We start from the raw sequence: 27,531 nt of genomic DNA, 5'->3' as shown, positions 1-27,531 counted from the left end.
AGAGAGAGAGAGAGAGAGAGAGAGAGAGAGAGAGAGAGAGAGAGAGAGAGAGAGAGGGGGGGGGGGGGGGGAATCCGAGCGTCGAAGAAAGAGTTTTGAATAAAGACGAACATGAATCCTGTCCTGCCGTGTCGGTTCACTTAGCAAGGAAGACGCCAGAAAACATCTGAACCTTAATTAATCCTAATTGCAACCAAGCCTCCGAAGAAAGGATAACAACACGTTAGGGTTACACATACAAACACACAAACTTGCACATGCGCAAACACACACAGACACAAACGCATTAAGATACTCTTCATAAACACGCACACTAACACACAGAAAACTAACGTATAGTGCAGCTAACGCGCACAAACACACAATAGGCTACTCTCATATCCAAACACACTCAACACACACGCAGTCACGCACTGTGAGCTGATGCTCCCAGGTGGCCAAACCCAGCTTGTATTTTGGCACATAAAGGGGGACGGGGAGGAAGAATCAGTCGAACCCTCGGTTCCGCCCTCCGGACTCGCCCTGCACGCACTAAAGATAAGTTCTGACTGAGAAATCTCTCTCTCTCTGTCTCTCTCTCTCCCCCTCTCTCCCCCTCTCTCTCCCCCTTTCTCTCTCCCTCTCTCTCCCTCTCTCTCCCCTCCAACTTCCACGGCTTGAGTGGCCCATTTGCACTCCTGCTGGCAGCCGAAGAAGGGACAATGTAAGACATCGCGTAGATCCCACCAAAAGCAAAACAACAACACAAAGCCGAATTTTTTTTTTTTTTTTAGCGCGCATGCGAAAGAGAGCAACTTTAGAGATGTGGATCTATTTGGGTGATTCGCCGCTCCTCATGCCACCGGCTCGCACCGTCCTCCGCTATCGACACCGGTACTATTGCGTCGCCGCCGATTTGGACTAGGATCCCGCCCGGTGGATGAGGAGAAGGAAGGTGGTGTCCCGAACACTTGACGCCCGTGCTGTATGGATGCCGCATCCGTTCGGATCGCCCAGAAGAGCGCCGATGGGAATGTCGCTCCAAGATCTCATGCCATTCACTTTAAGTTGTTGGCCTCTCATCTTCGCTCACTGCCTTCTCTCGCTGCTCTTACTCTCATGTCAGGTAACATGCAACACTTTGTTATTCCTCTTTTTTTATTTTTTATTTTTTTGGTAGGACACTCCACCCAGGACACCTCATTAGGCACACTTACACATTTGACCATTCTGTATGATCACATTTCTCGTGTAATAATTGTGTTACTGTGCTTAGTTTGCACAGTACTGAGAGCTGTTTCTAATATTCTGGTTATTTACTTCCATGGTACGTGAACTGCAAGCTGATCAATATCACACTCTTGATGTTTCGAATATTTTTAGTCACATGACTCCCTCATGTCAATACAAAACATTAAGAACGCCACAATCATAAATATTGTTCAGTGTACTGTATTTTTTTAAAGACTGTCTGCCTCTCTTACCAGGTAGCCATTTTTTTAAGAACACCTCACTGCAGTTTTTGGCAAGTGACCAAGCCACAATAATAGACATCCTGTTTAAATTTGTGTCAAATGAGAGCATTACAAAAGCTTCCCTTCTGCATGACCTCTTTCGCTAAAATCAGGTTGTCGTCAACATTCCTCCGTATAACCACAGCAATAGACGTATTGTTGAATTAGTATTAAATAAGAACATTGTTTGGAAAGTCTGCAGCACTTGCATTGCCTATAAGCGCTAAATCAGGTCGCCAAAATATTAGAAACACATGTCAGTAATTCTTCTACATTTAAATAAACATATAAACCGCTACAACACAGTAACACTTACATCGTGATAAATGACTACCTTTCCAAAAACGTCACAATTATCTGTGTAAAGCCCGACAACCTACACGCTTTGTGATTTGCATGTCACCATATTGTGCAGACATATCTAATGTTGTGGCAAGAGAGAGAAGTGAATGCATGTCAGGTTGGCGGTGAGGTGACACAGCTCATGGCACACAAATATATCACCAGTGGGAACATGGAGTGTTTTTCCCCCGACACTATTCGTCGATCTCAGCGGGATGCGTGCGGCAGGCGTATGCCAGTGCTGAGTAGTGTAACCTGTGCCCCCCCACGCTGCTGCCTACAGATACACGGTGAGCTGTTGCTCACGCACACGCACTGTTAAGCAGGGTTCACGTGTAATGTGATCCGCTTGAGTTTGCAAGTCCACCCACTCGCACTCCTCGGGGCAGCCTGCTGCCCACTCTGTTTGGTGGGTGGGTGGCTTCTTGCAGGGATTGCAGCTGGAGATGCGCTACTATTCCGCGTGAGCCAGTCACAACAGCAGCGGGAGAGGATGCTGAGTACAATCAAACTCGTGTGTGTGTTGCGAGGATGGGATTTCAGTCTTTTTTCTTCTTCTTCCATGTCTTCCCGGTTACAAACAAAGGGAGAACTCCAGAGGTCATGCTCGCAGACCGTGGCAGAGAAAGTTAGCCAACAGTGCCAGCTGGCGTGCCACTGTAGAAGATACCCTCCACTTCCCCCACCGCCGCCTCCTCCACCTCCCCCGCGGCTACTGGGCGCCACAGGTAAGGACTCCAGCATCTGTCTCACTCTTCTTTGCTCTCTGTATAATACTTTTACTTTTACTCACTACATTAAAACACAGATCCTGTATCTGTATTTTCATCATTATTATCATTTGCTAACTTATCACTTTTTGTTTCTCACTTCACAAGGTTAGCAAAGCTGCGGGCACAAGTTTTGATAACCTCAAAACCTATTGACAATTCCGAACATCCAGGCACTTCTGCTATTTCCGCAACGCTTCGTTTTTCCACGGCGTATTGTATTGCTTTTGTCTTTGACTAGCATACAAACCAGGCATATTGTCATAGTAGTCAAACCACATTTGATCACATTTTCAAATGAAAAGAATCCTCACAAATCAAATTACAATAATCCGAAGTCCAATGTACTTCAATGAGCGGACAGCGTTGTTTCACCGAGGAAAAATGCTGCATTCGAGGAAAGTGGCAAATTGTTATTCCACTCGGATTGCGTCGGTTCCGACCTCATAGCGTTAGAGGTAAATGGAAATACAAGACACACAACGTGATTTAGAATGACTGTGTTAACCAGAAAAGCAAAGAATTTATCGGAATCAGCCATCTTTGTTGTTTACATTTGCCTCAAGCACTTTGAGAACCGAACTGGGGCACTTTGAGTGGGATAATCCGAATTCAGACCCTCCTTGAATGCAGCATAAGACCGCCATTTTGACTTGTGACGTAATTTCGGAATAGTCAATTAGCCAATGCTAGTTAGCACGCGAAAAAAAAGAAAAAAAGGGAAGTCTGTTGTTTGTAAAAATCTTTGTTACTGTTGTATTTCAGAGTCTGAACTATTGCACTATTACTGAAGTGAAGGATTTGAATCGTGTGTACTTAAAAGTTAGAAAACTCGAGAAGCATTATACTCCTCATCCATGGCTTTTATTAATAGAATTCTTTGATGTTGTCAGCTACAAGAATTATTTGTGGCAAATGTGTCATGTCTTATGCTAGCTCAAAACCACCATCTTCTGAGATTTAATTACTCAATTTAATCTGTAAAAAACACAAACAAAGGTAAGGTTTATTTGTTCAGTAGTTATCATGCTAACTTAGCATTTTTATTTTATTTCTGAATTTGCGTTAGCAAAGGTATGGGAATACGTTTTGATAGCCTACAGTAGAAGCTTATTAACCAACGCTAGCTAGTATTTGAAAAAGGCAAGTGTGTTGTTTGACTGTAAAAATTGCTTGTTACTTTTCTACTTTACATTTCAGAATCTGAACTTTTACTGAAGGATTTGAGTCAGTGCTTTCTTTATACATGTATACTTCTACAGAGTGTCAGTACTTTTTCCACCTCTGTCTCTCTCCCAGCTTTCCATGCGACAGGCTTCCTTTCGTGCAGAAACGCACCATCCGTCCTCTCGAGTTTTTACACGTGTACGCTCGCGCATGTGATGGAGCCAGCAGGATGTTGACAGCAGAGCTAATTTATGCTGGGGCTGACCTTGGGGAGTACCCAGCTGCCTGTGAGATCCAAAGCCTGCTGGGCCGCCAAGCTCACTGGCTCATTGCGAGGGTTTCCCCCGAAGGACCCCCTGATTAAAACACAGACGACTTAATTAAATTAGCTATAATTCGATCAAGAGAAGAGGCTAATGAAGCAGCACACTTTTTTGTTTTGAAGTTGAGCTGGCGGCGATAAGTGTGTGTTGTGTTCAGCGCCTGTTGCAGCAGTTTTTTTGTGTGTCTGAAATCCGCTGATAGACCAACATATTTCACCTGCTAGCACACAGAAAGTGGATATGATTTGTACATGGCCCCGTTAATGAACAGCGCACTGAAATATGGGCGACAGGCGCTGCTGATGATGCAGCCATTGTGAGCTATTACCGTGACTCTTTAGAATCACTCACCCTGAGCCCCTTACACGAGGAGGGATGAGTACTTCATCATCAGCAGACAGCACTGGAAAGGTTTTCATCAATCTGCTCCAGTGATTTTTATTTATTTATTTATTTTTTGCCAACTGTTTATGTTTTTTTCCCTTGACACACCAGTGGGCTCCCTTTGAATTAGAAGTCAGAGCCCCTTCGTGATTGTAGTCAAGGTCACCGTGCAAACACTGCCAGAAGCATCTGACAGCAAGGTCAAGTGGGGCTGTGAATGCTCAGTTTTTTAAACTAGGTTGTTTTTGGCAGTTGATTTATATGACAGTTATGTTTTGACTGTGTTTTGGCTCGGGACATGGGGTCATTGAATTGCTATGGTCCTGTAGATGTATATATGATGATGATGATGATGATGATGATGATGTCAGTTGCTATGTCCCTTTTTATAGTCCTGTAATGAAGATTATGATGAAGTTGTCAGTTGTTATGCATTTGCTTGTGATTATGATGTCAGTTGTTATGTCCCTTATGTCCCTGGTTATGGTCTTGTAATGAAGATGATGATGAAGTTGTCAGTTTTTATGCATTTGCTATGTCCCTTGTTATGATGACATTGTAAGTTGCTTTGCAGTTGCTATGTCCCTCGTGATGTTGATGTCAGTTGCTATGGCCCTTGTTATGTCCCTTTTTATGGTCCTGTAATGAAGATGAAGTTGTCAGTTGTTATGCAGTTGTTATATCCCTTGTGATGTTGGTGACAGTTGCTATGTCCCTTGTTGTGTCCCCTTTTCATGGTTGTGTAATGAAGAAGATGATGAAGTTGTCAGTTGTTATGCAGTTGTTTTGCAGTTGCTATGTCCCTCGTGATGTTGATGTCAGTTGCTATGTCCCTTGTTATGTCCCTTTTTATGGTCCTGTAATGAAGATGATGATGAATTTGTCAGTTGTTATGCAGTTGCTATGTCCCTTGTTATGATGAAGTTTTAAGTTGCCGTGCAGTTGTTATGTCTCTTGTAATGATGATTTCAGTTGCTATGTCTCTTGTTATGATGAAGTTTTAAGTTGCCGTGCAGTTGTTATGTCTCTTGTAATGATGATTTCAGTTGCTATGTCTCTTGTTATGTCCCTTTTTATGGCCTTGTAATGAAGAGTATGTTGTCAGTTGTTATGCATTTGATATGTCCCTTGTTATGATGCAGTTGTAAGTTGCTTTGCAGTTACTATGTCCCTTGTGGTGATGACTTTGTCAGTTGTTATGCGGTTGCCATGTGTCTTGTTGTGATGAAGTTGTCAGTTGCTATGCAGTTGTGTTCCTGCAATTGTTACTCTTAGGTCTTGCGTTTTAGGTTATGTATTTGTGACCCTTATTTTTGCCATATAAGCCTTTATTCTGTCATCTTTACGTCAATGTTCCTTAGTCAAGGTTTTCTCTCAGGATGTCGAGGTTTCCGATCTCTACTCTCCAGCAAGTGTTTTTTTTTAGGTCATCTGAATCCAACCCCGCTATCTGTTGTTACTTTGTATAAAGACTCTCTGTTTCCCAACACCCATGTCTTGTCTGTGTTTAGGTCCGCACCTCACCTGACAAGTTATTTGGGACCTGAAAATGCTAACTTTTGAAAATACTATACGTCCAACTTCCTAGTTCAGTTTGGTTCACCATAGTGCTGTTCGGTTCTATAAATCCTGATCTGGCTCACTTTGCTAATGTTTCTGGGCTTGTAGGATGGCACTTCTGAAGATCCAGTATATGTATTTGTCCAGCCCTTTGAGTACCCATTGTCAGTCAAAGTCATAACACAATAAAAAGAATGCTTACTAATTGCCTACATGCATCTTACAACAATTTCACTTGCTTTTTGCAATTCAACTGTGTTATCTGTACGAGGAGTTTTGGTTTATGACATAGGTGTCAAACTCCGGTCCTGGAGGGCTGCAGTCCTGCAGGTTTTGGATGTTTCCGTTCTCTAACACAGCTGATATATGATCAGCTCATCAGCAAGCTCTGCATAAGCCTAATAACGATCCTGCTGATTGGAATCAGCTTGTGTTGGAAGAGGGAAACCTCCAAAACCTGCAGGACTGCGGCCCTCCAGGACCGGAGTTTGACACCTATGGTTTATGACATTATAAGGTTCTAAACCTTATGGTATAGAAGTGTTTTTCATAAACATATTTACTGTAAATGTTACTTTGCTACTGCAAAAACACATGTTAGTAATGTACATACTTCAGACTCTGTTCACAGAATAAACTGAGGAACCATTCCGCAAGGCTTTGCAAAAACGCACCCAAAAAGTTCTTGTCATGTAACATATATTAATGCCTTACAGCCTTGACGAGCTGTTCTGTGTTGTGAGAAAATATAACAAGCGGGCCCATTTAGTGTGTTTTATCTCCTTTACAAGACTGTTTAAAAAAAGGGTGGAGACCTCATGAATGATTCACATAATGGAGGCCTACTTTAATCCTTGTAACTGCATAATTATCATCCCATTCTTTCATCTCAGGCTTGAAGTTTTGCTCCAAAGTGTAATCGTTAGAAGGCAATGAATATGGATGGCCAGAAAAACACTCTTAAAAAATAAAATAAAAAAATAAATAAAATAAAAACTATTTTCCTTCAAAGCAATTGGTTAAGCTGAACCTTACCTTAAAGTGAAACCTGTGTTATAGGGGGTGATAAAATGATGAGTAAAGAAATGCAACCATTGACCACTGATTGAGTGGTTCAATTTGGTGTGACTTATAACAAGATCTTTATGCATATTGATGAACAATAAATAGCGTAGATAGCGTAGATAGCGTCGCTAGATAGATAGATGCACTACAATTTCAAAGTTGCTGATGCATACAATGTAATACAAGTGAGTGGATCTTTCTGCACACACAACTAATGTGCGGTGTAAGAGTGCTGGTGTAAGGGAATCTAAATGATTTATGTCGTCATGTATATGGATATTACTGACTTTTAAACAGAAGAACACAAACCTTCGAAGTAGATTCAAGTATCTCCTCAGCTTTTTCTCGATGCCGTGTTGAGATCCTGCTTTTCTTCTCTCCAGTGGCAGAACCCATGGCGCCCTCGGTGAGACCCTGGTGGACAGACATGGACTTAATAGTGCTGGGAACAGTGGGCTGCGCCTCGGCGCTTTTCCTTCTCTCAGCTGTCATCATTTGCTACAAGGCCATCAAGAGGTCAGTTGTTCTTTTTCTTCAGTTCAGTCAACCCTCTCTCATAGTTGGGGATGAAAAAATCACAAACACCTTGCGGCGAGCAGCAGCAGTGAAACTGTAACGATGAATAGAGAGAGATTGATTGTTTCCATGTTGAAAATGGACCAAAAAAAATGCTAACTAAAGTGGGGGGAAAAAAAGTGCTTGTATACTGAAAAGAAATGTCTTCTAAATTTGAATGATTAAATAATTACTGTATATAAAATGTTTCAAAATCGTGGAAAATCAAGCTCTTGTCTCTGCTCTCAGACGGCGAAGGCACTGAAAAACTGTCATTTAAATACCATTACTACAAACAGAGGCTACTTTATCGAGCATTTTTCCTATGCCTTCACATAACTACATGATTGGAATTTCGGGAGTTTCTCCAACGGCCGGTCCATTTTCAGACAGGTCGCAAGCCCCACCTTCCGTTTGATGAATCGTAAATACTGCATGCGCACTCTCTTCCCACGTCAACAAACGACGAATAGTAATAGCTGGATGTCGGCCCCACGTCTGTCTTTTATTTGCCTATTCCGGTTTATGTTGCACGGTTACTAGCTTGTCAAGTACTTGGTCGTATGCGTGGAATTCATTGTTGGATAATCACAATTGAGGCAAAATGGAGTTGACGACATCAGTGCATTTGTAACTTCCTGTCGAAAGAAGTACTTGACGTCGGCTATGTCATAGCGATAATTTAGCTTGACTACTCGCAAAAGTACAAATACGACTTGAAGGTAGTAACATTACGTGCAATTTGACACAGGTTATTTGTGTTGTGTCATGTGAGGGTTAAAGGTTTTTAAATGTCAAAATCTCAATGGCGGCTGGGCGCATGGGAAGGAAAGCAAAAAAGGAATCCCACGTGGGTGCTGGTGTGACGGAAAATGTTTCCCCCCCCCCGTTTGGCTTCTTAGAGGAAAGGCCGCGTGAAGTTTCGGCAGACATTTAGTAAAGACACATACGCACCGATTCCCATGACATGCATGTGAGCAACCATCCATAAACATCTTGACATGTTTACACGCCCGTGTGAGAGTAACTCCAGATGTATGCTAATTCAAAGCTGTTTTATTTGTCCGTGATGAATCCACATTGTTGTACGTTATATTTATTGAACTATATGAAACCTCCCTCAGCAGAACTCAATTTTCTCCTTTCTCCAAACAACAAATAGGCAAAGTCAGGCAGCGGAAGTAATGGGTGGTTGGCTGAGGAATTCATTATGGCAATTCTCCAGCCTCCCACCCCTGTGTAGCCAGGGGGCACCTTTTTATTTTTTCTTAATGCAGCAGCAGCAGCAGCAGGAAAGTGTTGTTGCAATACAGACTCCATCCCCAAACCCAAGTCATTATTTATGAATTAATTTGCTCAATCATTCAGTTGCAGGCCACATCTTTTATACATGCAAGCGGGTCGTGTCCTGAAGCCCCGTGGGCTGCAGACTGCATACAGACTTCAGTGCCACGCCACTTAAAACCAGCTCATTATGCATTCATTTGTCAGCGACAAGCAATCTAAGGATAAATGGGCTTCCTTTGGCATTTGTCACGGCTGCCCTAATCATTTAAAAGTCAAGGCAGAATAAATGACGATGAGAAGGAATGATAAAATGTTCTGTGGCAAGGACAGTCGAGAAAGTCATTGAGAATCTTGACCCCTACACACAATACGCTGTGCTTATAGTTTGTGGCGTACTTAGGATGACCAACAAAGCACATGACATGCAACATTATATCCATTCACAAACCGGATGTTTTGTTGTGCTAAGACTGACAAGTGGGAGGCGACGTGGTGCCACGGGGTATCGAGCCCAAAAAATACAAAGAAGAAGAAAGGGTAGTTGCAGTAGTAGTTGAAGAAGAAGAAGAAGAATCTGATATACACAAATATCTTCTCCAAAGTTACACGGAAAAGGTTATACAGTCAAAAAGTAGTTTTCAAATGTGGCTAAGCTAAGTGTTAGCTTCTCCATTAACTACATTGCGGTTGCAAACTCTTCTCGTCATTTTCATTTTGGTGACTGACTTGACGTGATTTCACGTCACAATCACAGACTCCATGGTTTGGCCTTGTTTGGCGTTTACCACACACAAGGATTTGCCATCATAGACAATGAACATGTTTATTACGGGGGCGGCCATTTTGCCACTTGCTGTCAACTGAAAATGACATCACGGTTGCTGATGGCTCAGGTAACGACCAATCACGGTTCACCTCTTTTCTAAGTCACATGATCAAAAGTCAGAAAACAGTTTGAGCCGTGATTGGTCGTTACCTGAGCCATGTGCAACCGCGATGTCATTTTCAGTCGACAGCAAATGGCAAAATGGCCGCCTCCTGAGTTGGATAAAAGAACAGGTAGATTTTGCAGCTTTATTCATATTTCACAAACACAATATTAATCAGGATGCTGTGTTTAGACTAGTGGAGCTGTAGAGAACATATTGTTTTAAAATTTTTTTTTTAAATGAGTCCTAGTTACCAGTTTGTGTGCAGTTTAATTCATCACGGTACGCTTACTTCCACAAAAACATACCACGTGAAAAGGTATGAAAGAGTAGGACGGTTTACATAGTAAAAATGACCTTTAAAAAAAAAAAAAGTGGTTTTCATCAATACCAACAATACCAATAAGTGCGAAGGGATTGTCAGAGAGAAATAAACCACATCAGTTGACTTCTCCCAGAGCCCTCAGTGCTTCAGGCTTTCGCAAATGAAATCATCTGGACGAAGGCCAGGGCAAGAGCGCCGCAGACAGCCGAGGAGGTGAGGCCACAGCCCTCCTGGCCTTTTCTTATTTTTTAGCATCTTGGTCTGCCACTCATGTGTCACGAGCAAAGGTCCTGGCAGGGTGGAGAAAAAAAAGATGAAGAAAGAACACTTCCCCACTATTCTATTCTATTGAGAGTGCACAGCAGCAGCAGCAGCAGCAGCAGCAGCAGCAGGGAGGCTGGTGTGCGCAAGCATAAAGAAGAGGATCAGACACATGCTGCCTCTCAGTGTTGCCGTTGCATCCCAAGCAAAAGACATGAAGCTGCTCTCCCTCCCGGCTGTCTGCCAACCCAGAAAGCCAAAATAAACAAAGCTCAGCCCGACGTGCTAATGGAGCGAGATGCTTTTCCTAATCACTTAGCGCTCTGGGAGGCTTGTCTAAAAGCGGATATTACTCCGCAGCTGCTCCCGACCGATTCAAGGGCAATGCAGTACATCCCAAAAACTTGTTAAATGTTAAGATCGACGAATTCTAACGTAATATTTCATCGTTCAGCAAAAATTCATGACAAACATGTACGGAGCACTCCACAGTGTTGCGGAGCACCGAATGTTACTCTAATTTCCAGATGGTGGTCGTAAACAGCACGTTTCACATGTCCTAATTTCACTACGAGCCCAAACTTCAAACACGACTGTGATTGCACAGCTTTCCTATAAAATATTCATCTAACATGTGAAGTGTTGTGTTGCCACCTGCCACATGTCAACAGCTTGGCATCCATTATTGAAACCCTGCGTACAGGTCTGTTGGAAGCCCAAGAATGCTCTCTGTCCAGTAGCCTCAAGCAACATGGTCAATTGGAGTGGTTGTGAAAAACAAAAAATTAGAATATTGTGGATAAGTACATTTATTTCAGTGGTTCAATTACAATTATAAGTAATTAGATAGCACTCCTGTGTCAACTACAACTGTCAAACGATTCATTTTTTAAATCTGATTAATCACATCTTCAAATTTGGATTAATCACGATTAATCGCTTAATCGAAAAGGCTTTTTTATCCACATTTTTTTGCCCGGCAAATTTGAAGAGCATCTGTTGTGTTAATTCTTTTGACATTTAATGTTATGAGAAGTCGGACGTCTTCAACATTTTTTGATCAGTTAATTACCTGCATAACTTCAGATGGGAAAAAAATGACCCCAATATTTTGACAAGAACAAATAATCTAAATGTCATACACAAACATTTATCAAATGCTTTAATACATGTAGTTATGTTTATTGCTCAAGCACAACCTGTGGTACTTTTTATTTTATTTTATTTTTTTTTTATAAAGAGCTCAGTATTGTTCATTCTGTGTGCTGTGCTACCTTTAACGTAACCATCCGCTGTCAACTAAAGGATAATCTGCGCTCCAAATTAATAGTGGGATTATTCTGCGTTAATACATGATTAATGTGATCATTTTTTGTGATGAATTAATTCATTGGTAAACGCTTTCACTTTGAAAGCACTAGTGTCAACCCATCTCCTGGCCGCTGACTGTGAGACTAAATTCAGGGCAAATTTCCCACAGCTCCACACATTGTTGCAAGTTGTTGCTTCCTAAATTGGGTTGAAGTGGTTTGGTTAATCTTCTGAGTCTGGCTAGAAAATTCCCATCACCTTGTAAAAGATGTTTTATTTATTTATTTTTTATTTTTTATTTTATTGTTTCCTACTAAATTCTTATTCTGTGCTACTCCTGTCCCCGTAGTTGCTTTTCATTGTCTCGCACCCTTTTTTAAATTCCCATGTAGATGAGAAAATTCATATCATATCATACACATAAAGAACTTGATTGTGTGCTGTGTGTGTGTTTGAATCAAACCTCTAAGCTGTTAAACAAACTCAAAACTCTCCAAATATAGCATCAATCTAATTAATGACAGATTTAAAGAGGTTTTTCCTCGAATCCAAAAATCGACATTGAGGCGCTCGAGGTTGGCATTAAACTCGAGTCGCCCTCAATTAATTCAATAATTAATTGACCCAATTTACTTTATAGCATAGATTGATTAAACACAATGGAACAAAAAAAATTAACAACAGCCTACTTGAGGAATTCCAACTACACTCCTATCGTAGTGGTAGATGCAGATGGCACGGGTTCGATTGCCAGCCAGCGGCCACAGCTGGTTCCAATCCCAGACAAGAAAAGTGGGCCGGTTGCATCAGCAAAAGCATCTGGTGTAAAAACTGTCACAAACAAACGGGTGAGTCCCCTGATGGAACGAGCCGAGTAGCCGACAGTTGCAACATCTTCAGAAGGCCAATTCACACTTCATTTCTATTCGAAGAATCATTTTTATTGTTTATTATTTAAATTTAGTCAGATGGTGAATTTGGGCTAGCTATAATCAGCCAAATTATATATTTTTAAAAGACACCACACATACACTGCAATACACAGTAAGTCGTATTTCACTCGGTGTGTAATAAATCTGTATAATACTGTATATGACTTACACGTTTTTGAATTGAACCATGATATTCCAATTGATTGAAAGGGTTAAATCCAAAGTAGTGAGCCATTGGTGGGAAGTTGGATACATGAATATGGCCGCTGCTGACTTTTGTTTTCAAACTAAGAGAATCCCCAAATTGCCCGTTTGGTTCCCTTGAGAATACCGTCAGTACACCCCAGCTCCCATAGCCGGCAGTCACATGGGCCCATCCTCACCCACACAACAGATTCCCCCTCCGGGCTGGGCTATCATATCTCTTGGGCTTTCCCAGGGTCCTGCGAGGACTCGGCGAGCAGCATCTGTCTCCAAGGAAGCGTACGTCGTGACTCATTCTTTGTTTACAACCAAGCCATTAGCCGAAAAGCACCACCTCCAGGCAGCGACCTCAAATACTTTTTAGTGAAGTGCTCATGTTCACTGGGTTTAGTTATTATATGGTATTTAACACAGCACAAGAGTCTACAGTACTGTGTTTTGATTCGATTTAGTTTTGTTTCATGCCTTGTTTTCTCTGTGTGATGTCTTGCTTATTGCATTTTTGTTTTCACCTGTTCTCGTCAGCCCGGTCTCGCGTGTCTACCAATCAGCTCGCTCAGCCTCTCGTGTCTTGTCCAGGTGCTCCTCGTTGTATCATCAGTTTGCTTGCATTTGAGGATATGGCTTGGAAAATGGATAGATGAATAGATAGTTCCCTGGTTTGTTTCACTTTTTGGCGGTTTATTGCTTCTGTTTCTGTCAGCTATTATGTTCCCAGTTGTGATGAGTTTGTTCTCGGTGTTGGTTTGTTTACTTGTTTTTTTATTTTTTGGGGGTCTTTTTTGGAAGCCCACCAAATTTAAGTTGTGACATACAAGGTTATGAACGGGGTGCAATGAATTACTCAATAATTTGGTCACATGGCACAAACAAACATGCTCAGTCACACTATACTTAAAGACCTTGTAATATGGAGAGATAGCGGTAAACTGTTTTTCACCATTTCATTTTTACTATTAAGCCCGTCGCTCAAATGGTGTCCAATGATGTGCATGAGTTGCCCCTCCCTGACTGTATAAAAACTGAGTGCCTTCGTTCATCAGTGGCTACTTGTTGCTATCATAAATTAGCATGTAGTTAGCTAGCTAGCTTGCTATGCCTACAACCCCAAAAATGTATCTTAGCTGATGCTGCAATTTTACAGAACAGCTTTTTGTCATATTTCTAAGTTATATGTATTTGTGTTGAGTTACAGTAATACTATATGTTTAAATACAAATAATTGTTGAGTTTATAACTAGCAGGAAGCATGATATCAAAAGTGTGACGTGATCTATACTGTGAGTCAAAGGCTGAATAACTTGATTCAGTGATTAATAAACACCAAAACAACACCAGCAAGGCAAAAATAATCACATTTTTCATTTTGGAGGCAACGCTAGTGAGCTAACTGCACACTACAGTGGCAGAAATGGACCAAGTAATTATAACTATACTAACTCACAATTCCGGACAGACGCTGATAGAATGAAGGTGTTCAGTGCTGCGCCATTTTAGCAATGCCCAAAACAACCAGGAGAACTGAAATCATGAAAAAAAAAAAAATTAAAATACTAAAAATACACAACTCTAACTTTTTGTTTCAACAATTATCTTTAAACATGTACAGTATATTGACAAACAAATCACAAAATTGACTTTGCACTCTCTTTAAAAATGTGAACCTGTTCTTCAGAGGTGGTCATTCTGTCAATACAGGCAGTACTCGAGTTACGTCGTTTCGACTTTACAGCGCCATTTTAAAGTTATTTAAAGTTGTGTTGTTGTTACCTCCAGCAACGGGCGTCCATCGAGCAGGTCGGCTCGCCATCAGGAGCGTCACATTTCTTGGTTGCCGTCCGTCAGCAATAAATGACTGTGCGGAAACACGAAATATTGGTTCCGGCTCTTAAATATGTTTTACAAAGTATTTTGATGAAAATATCGACTTTAACGGTGAAATCCGACTTAAGTCGAATGACGGATTGATGATTACAATGCAGTTTGGCTTGAAATATTATATATAATATATATCCCGACTGTTGACGAATGAGGAATGCTTATAATTCATTTTGGCAGCCATCTCTGATGTTCTTTGTTTATCCATTCCGCCGCCTCCTCAGTTTTGTTGTGGAAATCATATCTCAAAAATCCATGACCTCACATATAACCAGTACATAAACCCAGTCCTTGCACTTGGTGGCGTAGAATACATCATGATTCTTGTCGTGGCGACACAGTTGTTGAGAGCAACTTTGTTCAGGGATGAACGTCCTCTCTTGGACGAGACAGCCGAGCAGGAATCCTGAGGAGTTGTGTCGTGCATGAGTGGCGGAGGCCATGACAGCCCAGACAGCACCAAGTGACATAACGATTTAACAGGTGTGACAAAATCACATTCACATTCGAGAACGGGGGCAAACTGAAAACGAGGGCTGACGAATCAACTCGACAGTGGGAAAGCGTTCAAACAGTGTGAGTGTGCAGAGGAAAAAAGTCTTGGCAAACCAAAACAGAAATGCTGTACTAAACTAACCTTAGATGACAAAACGGCAGGAGATTGAAAAAAAAAAAGGGATTTTCTTTATTTTTCATTTTTACAACATGCAAACAGCAAAATTCTGTGCATCTGAAGACCATAAAATAAACAAGTGAAGGAAGAAAAGAATAAATAAATATAATAAATAAATATAATAAATACATATAATAAATAAATATAATAAATAAATATAATAAATAAATATAATAAATAAATATAATAAATAAATATAATAAATAAATAAATAGAATAAATAAATAGTTCGTAAAATGGCTGGCTGGATAAACAAACAAACAAACAAACAAATAAATAAATAAAAGCATTTCTCATCTCCACATTCGACACTATGTATAGCACTGGACAAACAACACTGGGGAAAAATGAAGGAATTGCTACTACTCTGATATTGCTACGATTATGTTTGAGTAAAATTAAAATTTTATTTAGACTATTGAAAACCTAAATGACAAATTCCAAATACGAATATTGTCATTTAGAGCTTTAGAGAAAATACAGAAAACGGCCACTTTGTCCATCTCCTGCTGGGGGTTCTTGAGGCGTTCCCAAGCCAGCAGTTTCTCCAGTGTGTCTTGGCTTGCTCCGGGGGCCTCGTCCCAAGGGGATGTGCTCAGAACACTGCACCAGGGAGGCATCCAGGTGACATCCTGATCAGATGCCCGAGCCACCTCATCTGCAACAGCTCGACTCGATGGTCGAGTTGATCACCTTTTTTCGAAGACACTCTGTGCAGGAAACTCATTTGGGCTACTTGTATCTGGGATCTTGTTCTTTTCGTCATGACCCACAGCTCGTGACCATAGGTGAGGTTAGAAACGTAGATCAACTGGTAAATCAAGAACTTCATCGCATCACTGCAGACAATGCACCAAGCTCCCCTCCTTCGTGAACAAGACCCCAAGATACTCCTTCACTTGGTCTCAGATTTGGAGGTGCTGATTCTCATCCCATGGAATGTGGGAGGAAGTTGAAATATGCATTGGGTAGAAAATACAAACTCCACACAGGAAGGCCACCAAGCTAGACAATCGTTTGTTTGTGTTTTTTAGCTAGCAGGCTACTTCCTGGTTTGTGGACGATAACAAATAGTTGGACAGGGCTCGCGAACAATTTCATCCTTGAACAGGGACAACTTTGCCATGGTGACTAAAGGAGTGAAAAGAGAAAAATAATTAGTGTAACACGCTAAATTCACTTAAGTTGTAGGTTACTTCCTGGTTCATGGCAGATGACATACCATGACTGTACCAGTTTATTATTCTTTATTATTGGGCCAGAGGCAACAGACTCATCCATCCATCCTTTAAGCTCTTGTCCACATTAGGTTGCGGGTGAACTGGAGCCTGATTGTGACAAAATGTAATCACACAGTAAATTTGAATTTGAATTATTGTTATTAATTATAAATATTATTTTATATAAATTATTAGAACGATAAATTATTTTTTAATTAATATTATTAAATTATATAAATATCATAATTAATCATTTATATATTTTTATTCCTATCTCATAAAAAAACTATTACAGATTTTTCGCCCAGAAAGTAAATTTTGCAAGGAGAGATTTTGACAAAATTGTATTTATTTATTTATGTGTGTGTGTGTGTTTTTTTTTTTTTTTTAAGTAAAGTCACTCAAGGGTTGAGGAACAAACCCATAACTTCAGGTTGGGAAAACACCACACCACACCACGCGTACTGCGTGTTAGTATGTCGCTCGCGCCAGCTCGAATATTTGTTCCTCCAAGACCCAAAATTATGTTTTTAATCTCCTTTTGGATATTAGCTAACAGTAGGAGTGGCATGGCTCAGTTGGTAGAGTGGCCATCGCCCAAGCTGAAGGTTGTGAGTTTTTTCCTCAACCCTTGTGTAACTTTTTTGCTTTTTAAAAAATAAACTAGTAATATTAACTTTTAAAATCCTTCTAAAATATGCTTATATTTTCTTAGTGAAAAAAGACTTAACTAGGTTTTTGTCATGGGATAGGCCACAGTAAAAATACTTTGAGTAAAATTTACTCTGTTTAGAGTGGGACCAAATAGACACTTTTCAGATTTAAATGTACTCTCCCAAATTTACTGTGCAGTGATGTGTACCAACTATTTTTTTTTTACATAATCCTGCCAACTAACAAAGTTAACACAAACAACTCCAACGTACACATATTTCCTTCAGTGCCAGGTCACAGTCAAGCATAAGTAGTTAGCGGGTGCACGTTGGGTCTGGACCGGTCTGAGAAGGAGCGGTCAGTCGGAGCGACCAGTCGTTGCTTTTGAAAGACAAGATGTCGCTCAAGGCTCCTCTGCGTTGGAGAGGACATTGTACGCTGCTGAGCGGGACAATGACTGTACTAACTGTATTCACATGTGTCTCTTGAGTTACATAAGCCAGGCCAGTTGAGGGGGTCGCCGCACAAGGCACAGTACACTGGACAAATATAATAAGCACAAAGGCGCACAAGAGTGCATGAAAGGCACGTCAGTGAATGAAACTAGCCTTCAATTCGTGCCATCTTTAGTTTTGCACCAGGAGGTACTTTCACGTATGGATGGATGTTATTCCCAAGCTCGTTTCGACAGCCGAACACGTACTCATTACTTGGGGGAGAGATTGCATCTAGCAGTCGCAGGAGGTAATTGCCTTATCGCCTGCGTCGCAATGCATCTTTCCCCTCCTGCAAATGTGACCTTTGGACACGGACGGGCCTTATTAGAAAGGATCGACGAGACAGAGGGAATCAAATCAGCCTGTTGAATAACTCAAAAGTTGCTTTTTTAATGGCGTGGCCTTTAGCTGACATGGGGCGCAATGGGGAATCGCAGTGACCATTGATGGCGGCATTTCATTTCCTCTCACTTGCGCTACCTACATTTGCTAACGCAATGAGACATATGCAAATTATAATGAACCCCTGAAACAACAACGACGGAAAGAAACCAGGGGAACTAACTGATGAGACAATGAGAAACACTTGGACAAGACACAAGTGGCTCAGGGAGTTGATTAGTAGATGCAAGGGACCGGACTAACGAGAACAGGTGGAATTAAAAATTAATTAGCAAGACAAGGCATGAATTAACATTACAAAATAAAATCTAATCAAAACAAAGTCAGCAAAAACCTTTTGGGTGTAGGACGTCAATTACTAGCAATTACTTTCAATTACTAGCAATTACTTTCAATTACTTTTCAATTACTTGCTGATAATGACTAAGTAAAGATTGCTAATGTCTTGTTATTCATGCATTCAACCAAGATTTTTCTTTTCTTGTTATGAGCAAGCCTCAGATACACAACCTCTAGAGTGAAGTAAAAAAAATATATATCTGAACAATAAGGTACAGTTATCCTCATGTGGGCAAGGAGAGCCACATTCACTGATGCATTTTCTGCTTTGAGCAGGACAAATAATAAAACACACAAATACAAAATGAGAACACTCACGTGGATCTGCTGTCAGCCACAACTCACACTCAGACGCTCACATGCAGGCTAACCGAGTCCATCAAGTTCATTTATCACATTCTCAATTATACAGATACGACTCGTAGTATTTCCAGTGAACGTATAAAAGCAATACAACATTGCCCACACAAAAAAATACCCGCATAAATCACCCACAATAATAGTACCAACATTTATTTTGCATTTTTTACACTCACTAGGCCTTTTAAATGGGAGTATGTCTTTTTAAAACTCCACCTCTCCCTCCCTTCCAACCTTGGGTCTCGGATCAAATGTCCCTCACAAAAACTTTAGCCAACGTTAGCCACGGCTGCTAAGTTGGCAGCATGACTTATTGTAAAGGAATGTTACTGTAATGTTAAATGTTATCACTCAATTTAGATTTTTTTTTTAAATGTACAATTAATTAATAATCAAAAAGAGATTATAAATGTACCTGTCCTCAGCTGCCTGAGGTTCCCCACTCCGTTTCTGTTAGCTCGTCTTATGCTCAGTTGTTACTAAATGCCATAGTTTCAACAAAACACCCGAAGCCCAAGGTCACAATTCAGCGTGAGTCTGCAAGAGTGTGCTCACAAGTGCACGGCAAATGATTGACACCATGTTGATCTCGCCTTCTCTTTTTGGTTGATAATCCTTGGGCGCATTGATTTTCATATTAGGGGTTCAAGATGGGGGGTAGAGAGGGCTACTTTATTTACACATCATTTTACAAAAGTACTACTGTCAGGTTTCGGTTTGTACAGACAATTTGAACAAATATGACAAAAACAATGATTTTTGTGGAGGCACACACCCAGCACATGAATCATGTGCTGGGTGTGTGCCTCCACAAAAATCATTGTTTTTGTCATATTTGTTCAAATTGTCTGTACAAACAATACTGTATATATGTACAATAGTATTCATGATTCATGAATACTATTGTACATATATACAGTATTAACACCTTATAAAATCCGCTAATGTCTTTACATTCTTGAATATAAACACAACGCTGCTCTGAGGTCTGCAAACTCGGGTCAATCAGAGCTCAAAGCAAAGATGGTGGAGCAGCCTTTAACTATTATGCTGCACACATCTGTAATAAGCTGCCAATAGCATATGCGAATGCTTTTAAATTAAATTGTATTCCCCCATCCCTATGATTAAGGTTTTTCAAAGCATTAAAAAAAAAATCATGTTCTTGCACTGTTTGTTCTGTTAGTGATTTTAGTAAGCCAATTTTATTTATTTTGTTTGCTTTTAAATATCATTAACTATTGTGTTTTTAAATGCTTTTAAATATGTATGCCTTGTCTATTATTTGAACATGTTTTTTTATGCAAAGGAGTGCCATTTTTTCTGATGAACTGATGGATGTGTTTATTTATTCATTTATTTTTCATCATACAACTTTTGAGGCCCTTGGAGATTTGTCTTGTAATTTGTCCTCATTGTTTGTTTGTTTTTGCCAGGAAACCGCTGCGTAAGGAAGAGAATGGGACAAGTCGCGGGGAATACGCCATGAGCATCCGCACCAAGAAGGCCATGGGTACAAACAACACTGTGGTATAGACTTGACTCCAGCTCGGAGCAGGAAGTGACAGCATTCATCATCTTTCAGCACCCCTTCCTCAGTGACCCCTTCTCACCCAGAATGCAACAGGGTTGCAGGGTACCCCTCCTCTTCCGCTCGGACCGAGGACACCAGTGAGCTGAAGAAAAGGTGGAAGGAAATGCCATGAAGGCAAGCGAGGATGAAAGGCCCCCACCCCACCCAACCCCTCCGCCGATCCCCCCCTCCCCCGGTGTGTGTTGTTGAAAAGTGTCCCAGCAGGCTGAGCACTTGCTCTTAGTAAGAGCAAGTGTTGCTGACAGGCTGCTGACTGTCGGCCAGTCTGCCGCACATCCAGACCTCACGCGTGCGATAGAAGCGCAGACAATAGAAGCGGCCCCGCGGCGCCATCACACACAATAAATAACGTGCATGCACTTTTTACAGAGAATGCAACTTTTTTTCTAAATAGTATATCCTCCATTTTTGGTTCTGCATTTTGAAGATGGGATGCCTTGCAGGGGCGCGAGCTGACTGTCACTCCTGGCTCTGAGGCGTGCATTCATGACTATGCAATTTAAAGAAATCCATATTTTGAGAAAAAGAGGAGACAACATCAACACGTTTTCAAGACTCGGTGTAATATACTTCAGTCATTCATCTATTTATTTTCTCTATTTATTTTTCTACCAAAAAAAGATATTGTACAGTCCTCAGCATTTTCTTTCTTGATTTTTTTTTTTTAAGTGAATTATTTATACACAATTTCATTTGGCCACCGAATGCCGTTGACGGTGTTGTGGAGACACTGATGCAGAAAACGGCATCTCTTGTTTGTGTCTGTGAGTCTGATGAGATTCTGTGTTTTTGTCACGGTGTGCTTTGGAGAATGGGAGTTCTTTCTCTACTGCATCACACGCTAGCCCACTTCGGAGTTTGCAAAAGTCAACTCGGTACACGTACTTCCTTACAAGGACAGTGGAGCCTCTAAGGTCCAACACAATCCATTTTGGGACACAAGGAGACCTCTGAACTGTTTGTAATGCATTTCCCATAAGAAATGATTAAAATGAGAAATAAGTCCCAGATTGAAATTGTTGCCGTCATAAATATATAAGTAACATTTTAACATTCTTATTTGCCAAAACAAGTGTAAAAACAACTCAAATTCCCCAGATCAATTACAAATAAAATTCACAATAATAATCGCTTTAATGTTATGGCAGAATTCCTCGGACGTTTCTTTCCTGTTATGACATCATCGTTGTATTGAAAAATGAGCACGATGCTGCCTACAGGTGTTGTGCCACAGCTGACGTCTTAAATGTATCCTCTGGGGCTCAATAAAGGATGATCTCATCTTAGGTTGAACTTCTTGAGACAGCAAGCTAATTGTGAGTGAATCAACAGCGCCTCTGGTGGTTACAGCCATGTAGTGCACTTCATTTAGCTTGATTTGCTTCAAGAAATGTCAATTCTGCGCAATCAACTGAATACTGATTATGCCCATACGCAGTGGTAGCGTATAGTGGATACAAAAAGTCTACACATTGAAAGACTGTGTTATGGTCTGGAGTACTTTGGCGCTACTTTTCTTCTTCTTTCTGCAACAATGAAAGCTACATCTTGTCAAGGTGCGGTCTGTCGACAAAATCGCCGTATTTACTTCCTGGTAGGTTGCTATGCAATATGCACCACTTTTTAAATATGGGCACGCTGGTAATCGGTAATTTCGCACATGCGATTCTTTCACAATGAGTGAGTGCAGTGTGAAAATGGTCACGTGATTGGTGTAAAACGTTTAGAGGACATTTTACCTGGTCTCATTGTTTGTTTTTTTATTATAGCACAATAACCTGGCATGTGTAGACATTTTAAATTGACTATTACTGCATCTCATTCTGTTTGTGAGGCAAATACATTTTCACAGTAACACGACAGATCAGTCCTCCGCCATTTTTCATCCCATTAATTATTCATTATTTATGTCAATATTATATTATATATTATAGAATTATTTATATATTTATTAGGGGTGTCAGGCGATTTAATTGTAATTAATCGTATGACTTGAATAGTTAACTCACGGTTAATAAGACATTTTAGATATGTTCTAAATGTACAGTAAAAAAGTTTTCATACTCTTCTTGCTAACTCAAAAGTGGGAAAAATGTTAAACTAATAGAAATATGGCTGCATCTTTAAGTAATTGATACGGTAATTTCATAATAATTTATAAATTTGAGTCAAAATTAAAAAGATGTACTGTACTGTAAAAAAAACATATTGACTGATATTGACTTGTGCTGAGGTAATTTTTCTGCCACTAGATGGCATAATTGCATATGTAAGACATTGGTGAGGTAACTTGTAAAATTCTGCAAATTTTTTAAATTGTAAAATACAACTATACCCCAGTCTCCAAAAATATATTCATATTTTTTTTAATTTTGATGTGGATGTGCCTGCTGCATTGCAGGACAGGCTTTCAAAGTAACGGGTGGTTATCAATCGCGCGTTAAAAAAATTAGTGGTGTTAAAGGAACTTTAAATTAACTCAAAATTAACGCACTATTTTTGACACCCCTAATATTTATATGTATTATTTATGTATTTATTTTTTAGTAATTATATTATATAATATTATATCAATATGCATCATTCATTATTTGTAATTAATTGAATTAATTCATTTTAATCAGCTCACCAAAACACCACATAAGCTATAAAAAAAAAAATTGTTGTTGTGTTTTTAGATTGCTTTGGTGTAATTGACACAGCCCTCAATCTGTAAACATTCTCATTGGGTCCAGTGTGCCCCTTGTCCACATGCTGCAATAAATTCCATGGTCCGTTCAATAGTTATCATCACGTCTGTCTTAAACATGCAAAAGAAAACCAGAAAAGCAAACACTTGTGGAGTTAATCCTTAAATGCACAACGAGCGGTAAGATTTTCTGAGGTCTCGCATCAAACTCACATTCCAAATGCAATGAGTTGAGGACACTTGACTTTAGAGGTTCCACTGGAGCAGAAGTGCCGCGTGTGCGTGTGTGTGTGTAGACTCGACAATCTTCTTGTTTCTAAGTGTGTCACCGAGGACTCGTCACCCTTCACCATAGTAACCGTGGGCTGACCTTGTGACTGGTGAGAGACAGGACGCTTGGCCAATAGTCAGAGATCAGATTGCACCCGTGTGTGTGTGAGTGTGTGCGCGCAAAGTGCTATCAAGGCTGTCAGTTGAGTATCGTTATTGGCTAATCTGTTGAAAACAAGAAGCTTGCAAGCACCCCTCTACCATGTACCTAACTGTATGTGAGAGACGTGACGGATGCATGAATGTAAATATCGCTATTTAAATATCTGCCTTCTGGACTGTTAATTTATGCACAGGATCATGTGTTTATACGTACGTCAAAGGAAAATAACGTGCTACCATTTAGAGTTGTTAATGTTGTCATGTTGATGGAACAAGCCATTAATGTACATATGGCAATTGGCACGCTAAACACACACATTACACTACAACAAACAGAAAGAACCATGTGCATACGTTGATATCCTTGCTGAGTTTTGTAAATAAAAGTGTACATAACAACAGAGTTACCTTTGATTTTGTTGAAAGGACATCGATGCACGCTTTTAAAAAGGAGGTGTTATATTTAGCCTGTGCCCGGTCAGCTCTGTGTGGTGCAGGTCTGGAGCTGGGCCCCTCCCCTGTGGTGGGGCGGCGGGGTGGGGGGGACATGTGCTAAGTCTGTCTCACACGCTGCATCTTTAATGAGGTGCCATCAGCAGACCTTTTCCAGCCTGCTATGCCACAAACCAGCAAACAGGTCACATATTAGCCGTAACGTCAACGTGGAGGCAACAATAAAGTCAACATTTGAAGTGGAGCGGAATAATGAAGGGCATACTTGAGTCAGTTAGCCATTTTCTGCATCCATTTTTTGACTAGCTCCTCCCGCTAGCCGCTCTTATTAGCTGCTCCGGCTAATTCCGGCGTCACAACGGCTGCCAAGTCGGCGTCGCTGACTGAGATGCTCGTTTGCTTATGCACTATAAGAACCGGTGGTAGGCTTTTGAAATATGATCTCTCTGAGCCACCGTAGTGTGCGTGCTCCTGCGTGCTTCTGATACTATTCTTTGACCACTAGATGGCGCTAAGGACTACACACACCGGGTCTTTAAGAGCTCATTTTGCCACTTGCTGTCGACTGAAGATGACATCACCCGTGCTCAGGAAACAATAACGACCAATCATGGCTCACTTTTCTGGCCTTTGTTGCCGTGTGCTACTACCATTGTAAATGGGGTGTAACCGTGGTAACAAAAAAATGTATTATACACAGCTAAATTGCCAGTGTTAGATTAACACTAAGAATGTTATATCTAACACTAGAAAAGTGTTTATATAGGTCCACACCGATGAGTGTAAATCTGACACTTTTGAAAGTGTTACTTTTTTCAAACTTATCCAGTGTTACTCCAACACTGTATATTGTTAAAAATCGACTCTGAGTAGTGTTGAAAGTACTCTAAAGTAGTGTCAGAGTTAAACATTTAATTCTGCCAAACTACACTTATGGATGTATTGCACTAGTGTCAGTGTTAAAAATTTAAGTTAAACTACACTTTACTCTAGTACATCTTTCATATTGTGTTTTTCCTCCTTACAAGGCCCTCTGAGCGCTTTACATTTTGACTACTTATAGCGCAGCATCAGGAGCAACTGGGGGTTTAGTATCTTGCTCAAGGGTACTTTGACTTAGTGACACTGGCCTGGGATCGAACCGACGCTCTTAGGGTTGCAAGACAACCACTCTACTACTGATTCACGCTGCCCCAACAGCAACAACTGGATGTATCGCTATTAACTCATTCACTGCCATTGACGGCTATAGACGTCAAAAATTCATTTGAACTATTTCTATTAATTTTACACAATTTTACACAGCAGACACGTCCACGTCCAAATTTAGCAGTGATATATTTAATAATAATGCATATATTTGTGGAGACTGTGTTCAAGTTGTATTTTACAATTTAAAAAATGTAGTTACTTCATGTTAAAGATTAGATTCTTAATATGAAAAGAAAAATGCACTGAGCTGTCACCAACGTCTTACATATGCAATTATGCCATCTAGTGGCAGAAAAATAACCTCCGCACAAGTCAATATCACACTTTTTTTTACAGTATAGTTCATCTTTTTAATTTTGACTAAATTTTTTTAATTATTATGAAATTACCGTATCAATTACTTAAAGATGCAGCCATATTTCTATTAGTTTAAATTTTTACCCACTTTTGTGTTAACAAGAAGAGTATGATTTTTTTTATTGTACATTTAGAACAGATATAGAATTTGTGATTAATCGTGAGTTAACTAGTGAAGTCATGCGATTAATTACAATAAAAAAAATTAATCGCTTGACGCCCCTAATTTTTAATTATCTTTTCTTTTCTTTTTTTAATCACGTCAGGCGATTAAAAATTTAAATTGTGATTAATCACATGACTTCAATAATTAACTCACGATTAATCACAAATTTTGTATCTGTTCTAAATGTACAATAAAATAAAAACATTTGGGGGGGGGGGGGTTCATACTCTTATTAACAAAAGGGTAAAATTAATAGAAATATTTCAAATGAATTTTTTGACGTCTGTAGCCGTCAATGGCAATGAATGAATTAAAATGTAGACAGCGGGCTGGAAAATTGGAAAGTTTCTCCTTCACCAAAAATTAGGGCGTGGTCAATTCAACACTCAGGTTACGCCCAACATCCACCCCAACACTCAAGGAAAAACTACTCTGACAGTGAAACGTTTTATCCTAACACTGCTTACTGCATATTTGATCAAACTCTGGAAATTTAAAACTGACCAATTTGCTGTGTATAGTTATCAGTTTCTTCACGTTTTCAGCCCTTATCTTCAATTACTTATAATGTAGCCTACATTAGAAACAAATTTCTCAATTCACTTTACTGGGTCTTATCCATATGTTATGTATCGTAAGCTGTCCTAAAAGGAAGGCCTGCTACTATCACCACTGATGAAAAAAAACAAATTTAAAAAAAAAAGTCTATCCAGAGGACTGCACTGCTCTCAGCATAAAAAAAAACACTCAATTCAGCGGATGTTTCGGAGAGCAATAAAGCTTTATCTATTTCAACTTCAGCTTGCGCAAAAAACAGAGCCCAAGCTGTCAAATATTGACGGCCTCACATTTGTCTAAATGATAACTCAATGACACATGAATACTACTGTGTGTGAGTGTGACCTTTATCTTAATTACACTTTATAAAAACTGTTAATTTCCTCACATTATCTGTCATTGTCATTATTTTTATCAAGGAGAGTCCAAAATGTAGCTAGCTCAAGAGGCGCAGCACTGTTTGCATGCCCTTTCACATGTGAAGTGAATTTTTTGAGGTGGAATTATCCGGGCAATTTCGGATGTTGTCAGGATTAAGAAACTTCGGGACACAGCTATCGTTGATTAGTCTGGTTTTATTTTGGTAACCAGCTAGATCCAAGGTAAATCTAAAAAATGGTGCATGCTTCCGAACCTTTTCTAAAAGTGTCCGCTTTCACCCCAAAACCATCAGCCCAGCAATCTTCCTTTTTTATTTTCAAACTCCAGGAAACAGACATTCCCTCTCTGCCGCTTATTAAGAACCACAATTACAAAACACAGTATTAAATGTACAATATAACCCTCTTCTTTGTAAAGCATAATTCCTGATACCACTCTCATGTCTGATCAGGTGTGCTTAATGTTGTAGCTGTGTATATACACTGCATAATGCAGGCTGATTCAGAGGAAGGCTGAAGACTCAATGAATTCTAATGTGAATGAGGCACCGTAGACTACTTTTACAGCGGCACTCGCTGTGGATGTGCCGCTTGACGCTAACGCCAATGGACACGGTGAGCAATTTAAACATTCATGCATTGGCCAGCCTGGCCTGTGTGGCTTTTGCTGTAATAAAAACAAAGTGACAGCACTGGGCGGGGGCACCAGAGATTGTCATTTTCTCAACAGGCTTTTACCAGGAACGATCATCTACAGGA

General features: G+C 40.2%; 1 protein-coding gene across 2 annotated transcripts; it reads left to right on the top strand.

Annotated features, from left to right (window-relative positions):
• The first annotated feature begins 691 nt into the window (after positions 1-691).
• Positions 692-24,045, top strand: prima1 (proline rich membrane anchor 1). Of its 2 annotated transcripts, XM_086093963.1 has the most exons (5): positions 692-1,105; positions 2,422-2,563; positions 7,488-7,620; positions 20,368-20,444; positions 20,517-24,045. In XM_086093963.1, exons 1-5 carry the CDS (start codon positions 920-922, stop codon positions 20,531-20,533), a joined length of 555 nt encoding a protein of 184 aa, XP_085950089.1. In that variant the 5' UTR covers positions 692-919; the 3' UTR covers positions 20,534-24,045. The 2 variants fall into 2 exon arrangements, with proteins under 2 accessions (XP_085950089.1, XP_085950087.1); XM_086093961.1 differs by having other exon boundaries at positions 20,368-24,045.
• The last annotated feature ends 3,486 nt before the right edge of the window (positions 24,046-27,531 follow it).

This window comes from Leptonotus elevatus, chromosome 14 (genome assembly GCF_054856555.1).
Source record: "Leptonotus elevatus isolate MCC_2025b chromosome 14, RoL_Lele_1.0, whole genome shotgun sequence".
In the NCBI taxonomy this organism is placed as follows: domain Eukaryota; kingdom Metazoa; phylum Chordata; class Actinopteri; order Syngnathiformes; family Syngnathidae; genus Leptonotus; species Leptonotus elevatus.
Note: the sequence above shows the minus strand (reverse complement) of the source record. Positions and strands in the feature narration are given on the sequence as shown.

Bases quoted from the DNA above. Each gene is read 5' to 3' on its own strand.
- prima1 (XM_086093961.1), top strand. From the start codon at position 920: ATGAGGAGAAGGAAGGTGGTGTCCCGAACACTTGACGCCCGTGCTGTA. The intron at 1,106-2,421 runs GTAACATGCAAC...TTACAAACAAAG, and splicing joins TGCTCTTACTCTCATGTCAG to GGAGAACTCCAGAGGTCATG. The intron at 7,621-20,367 runs GTCAGTTGTTCT...TGTTTTTGCCAG, and splicing joins TGCTACAAGGCCATCAAGAG to GAAACCGCTGCGTAAGGAAG.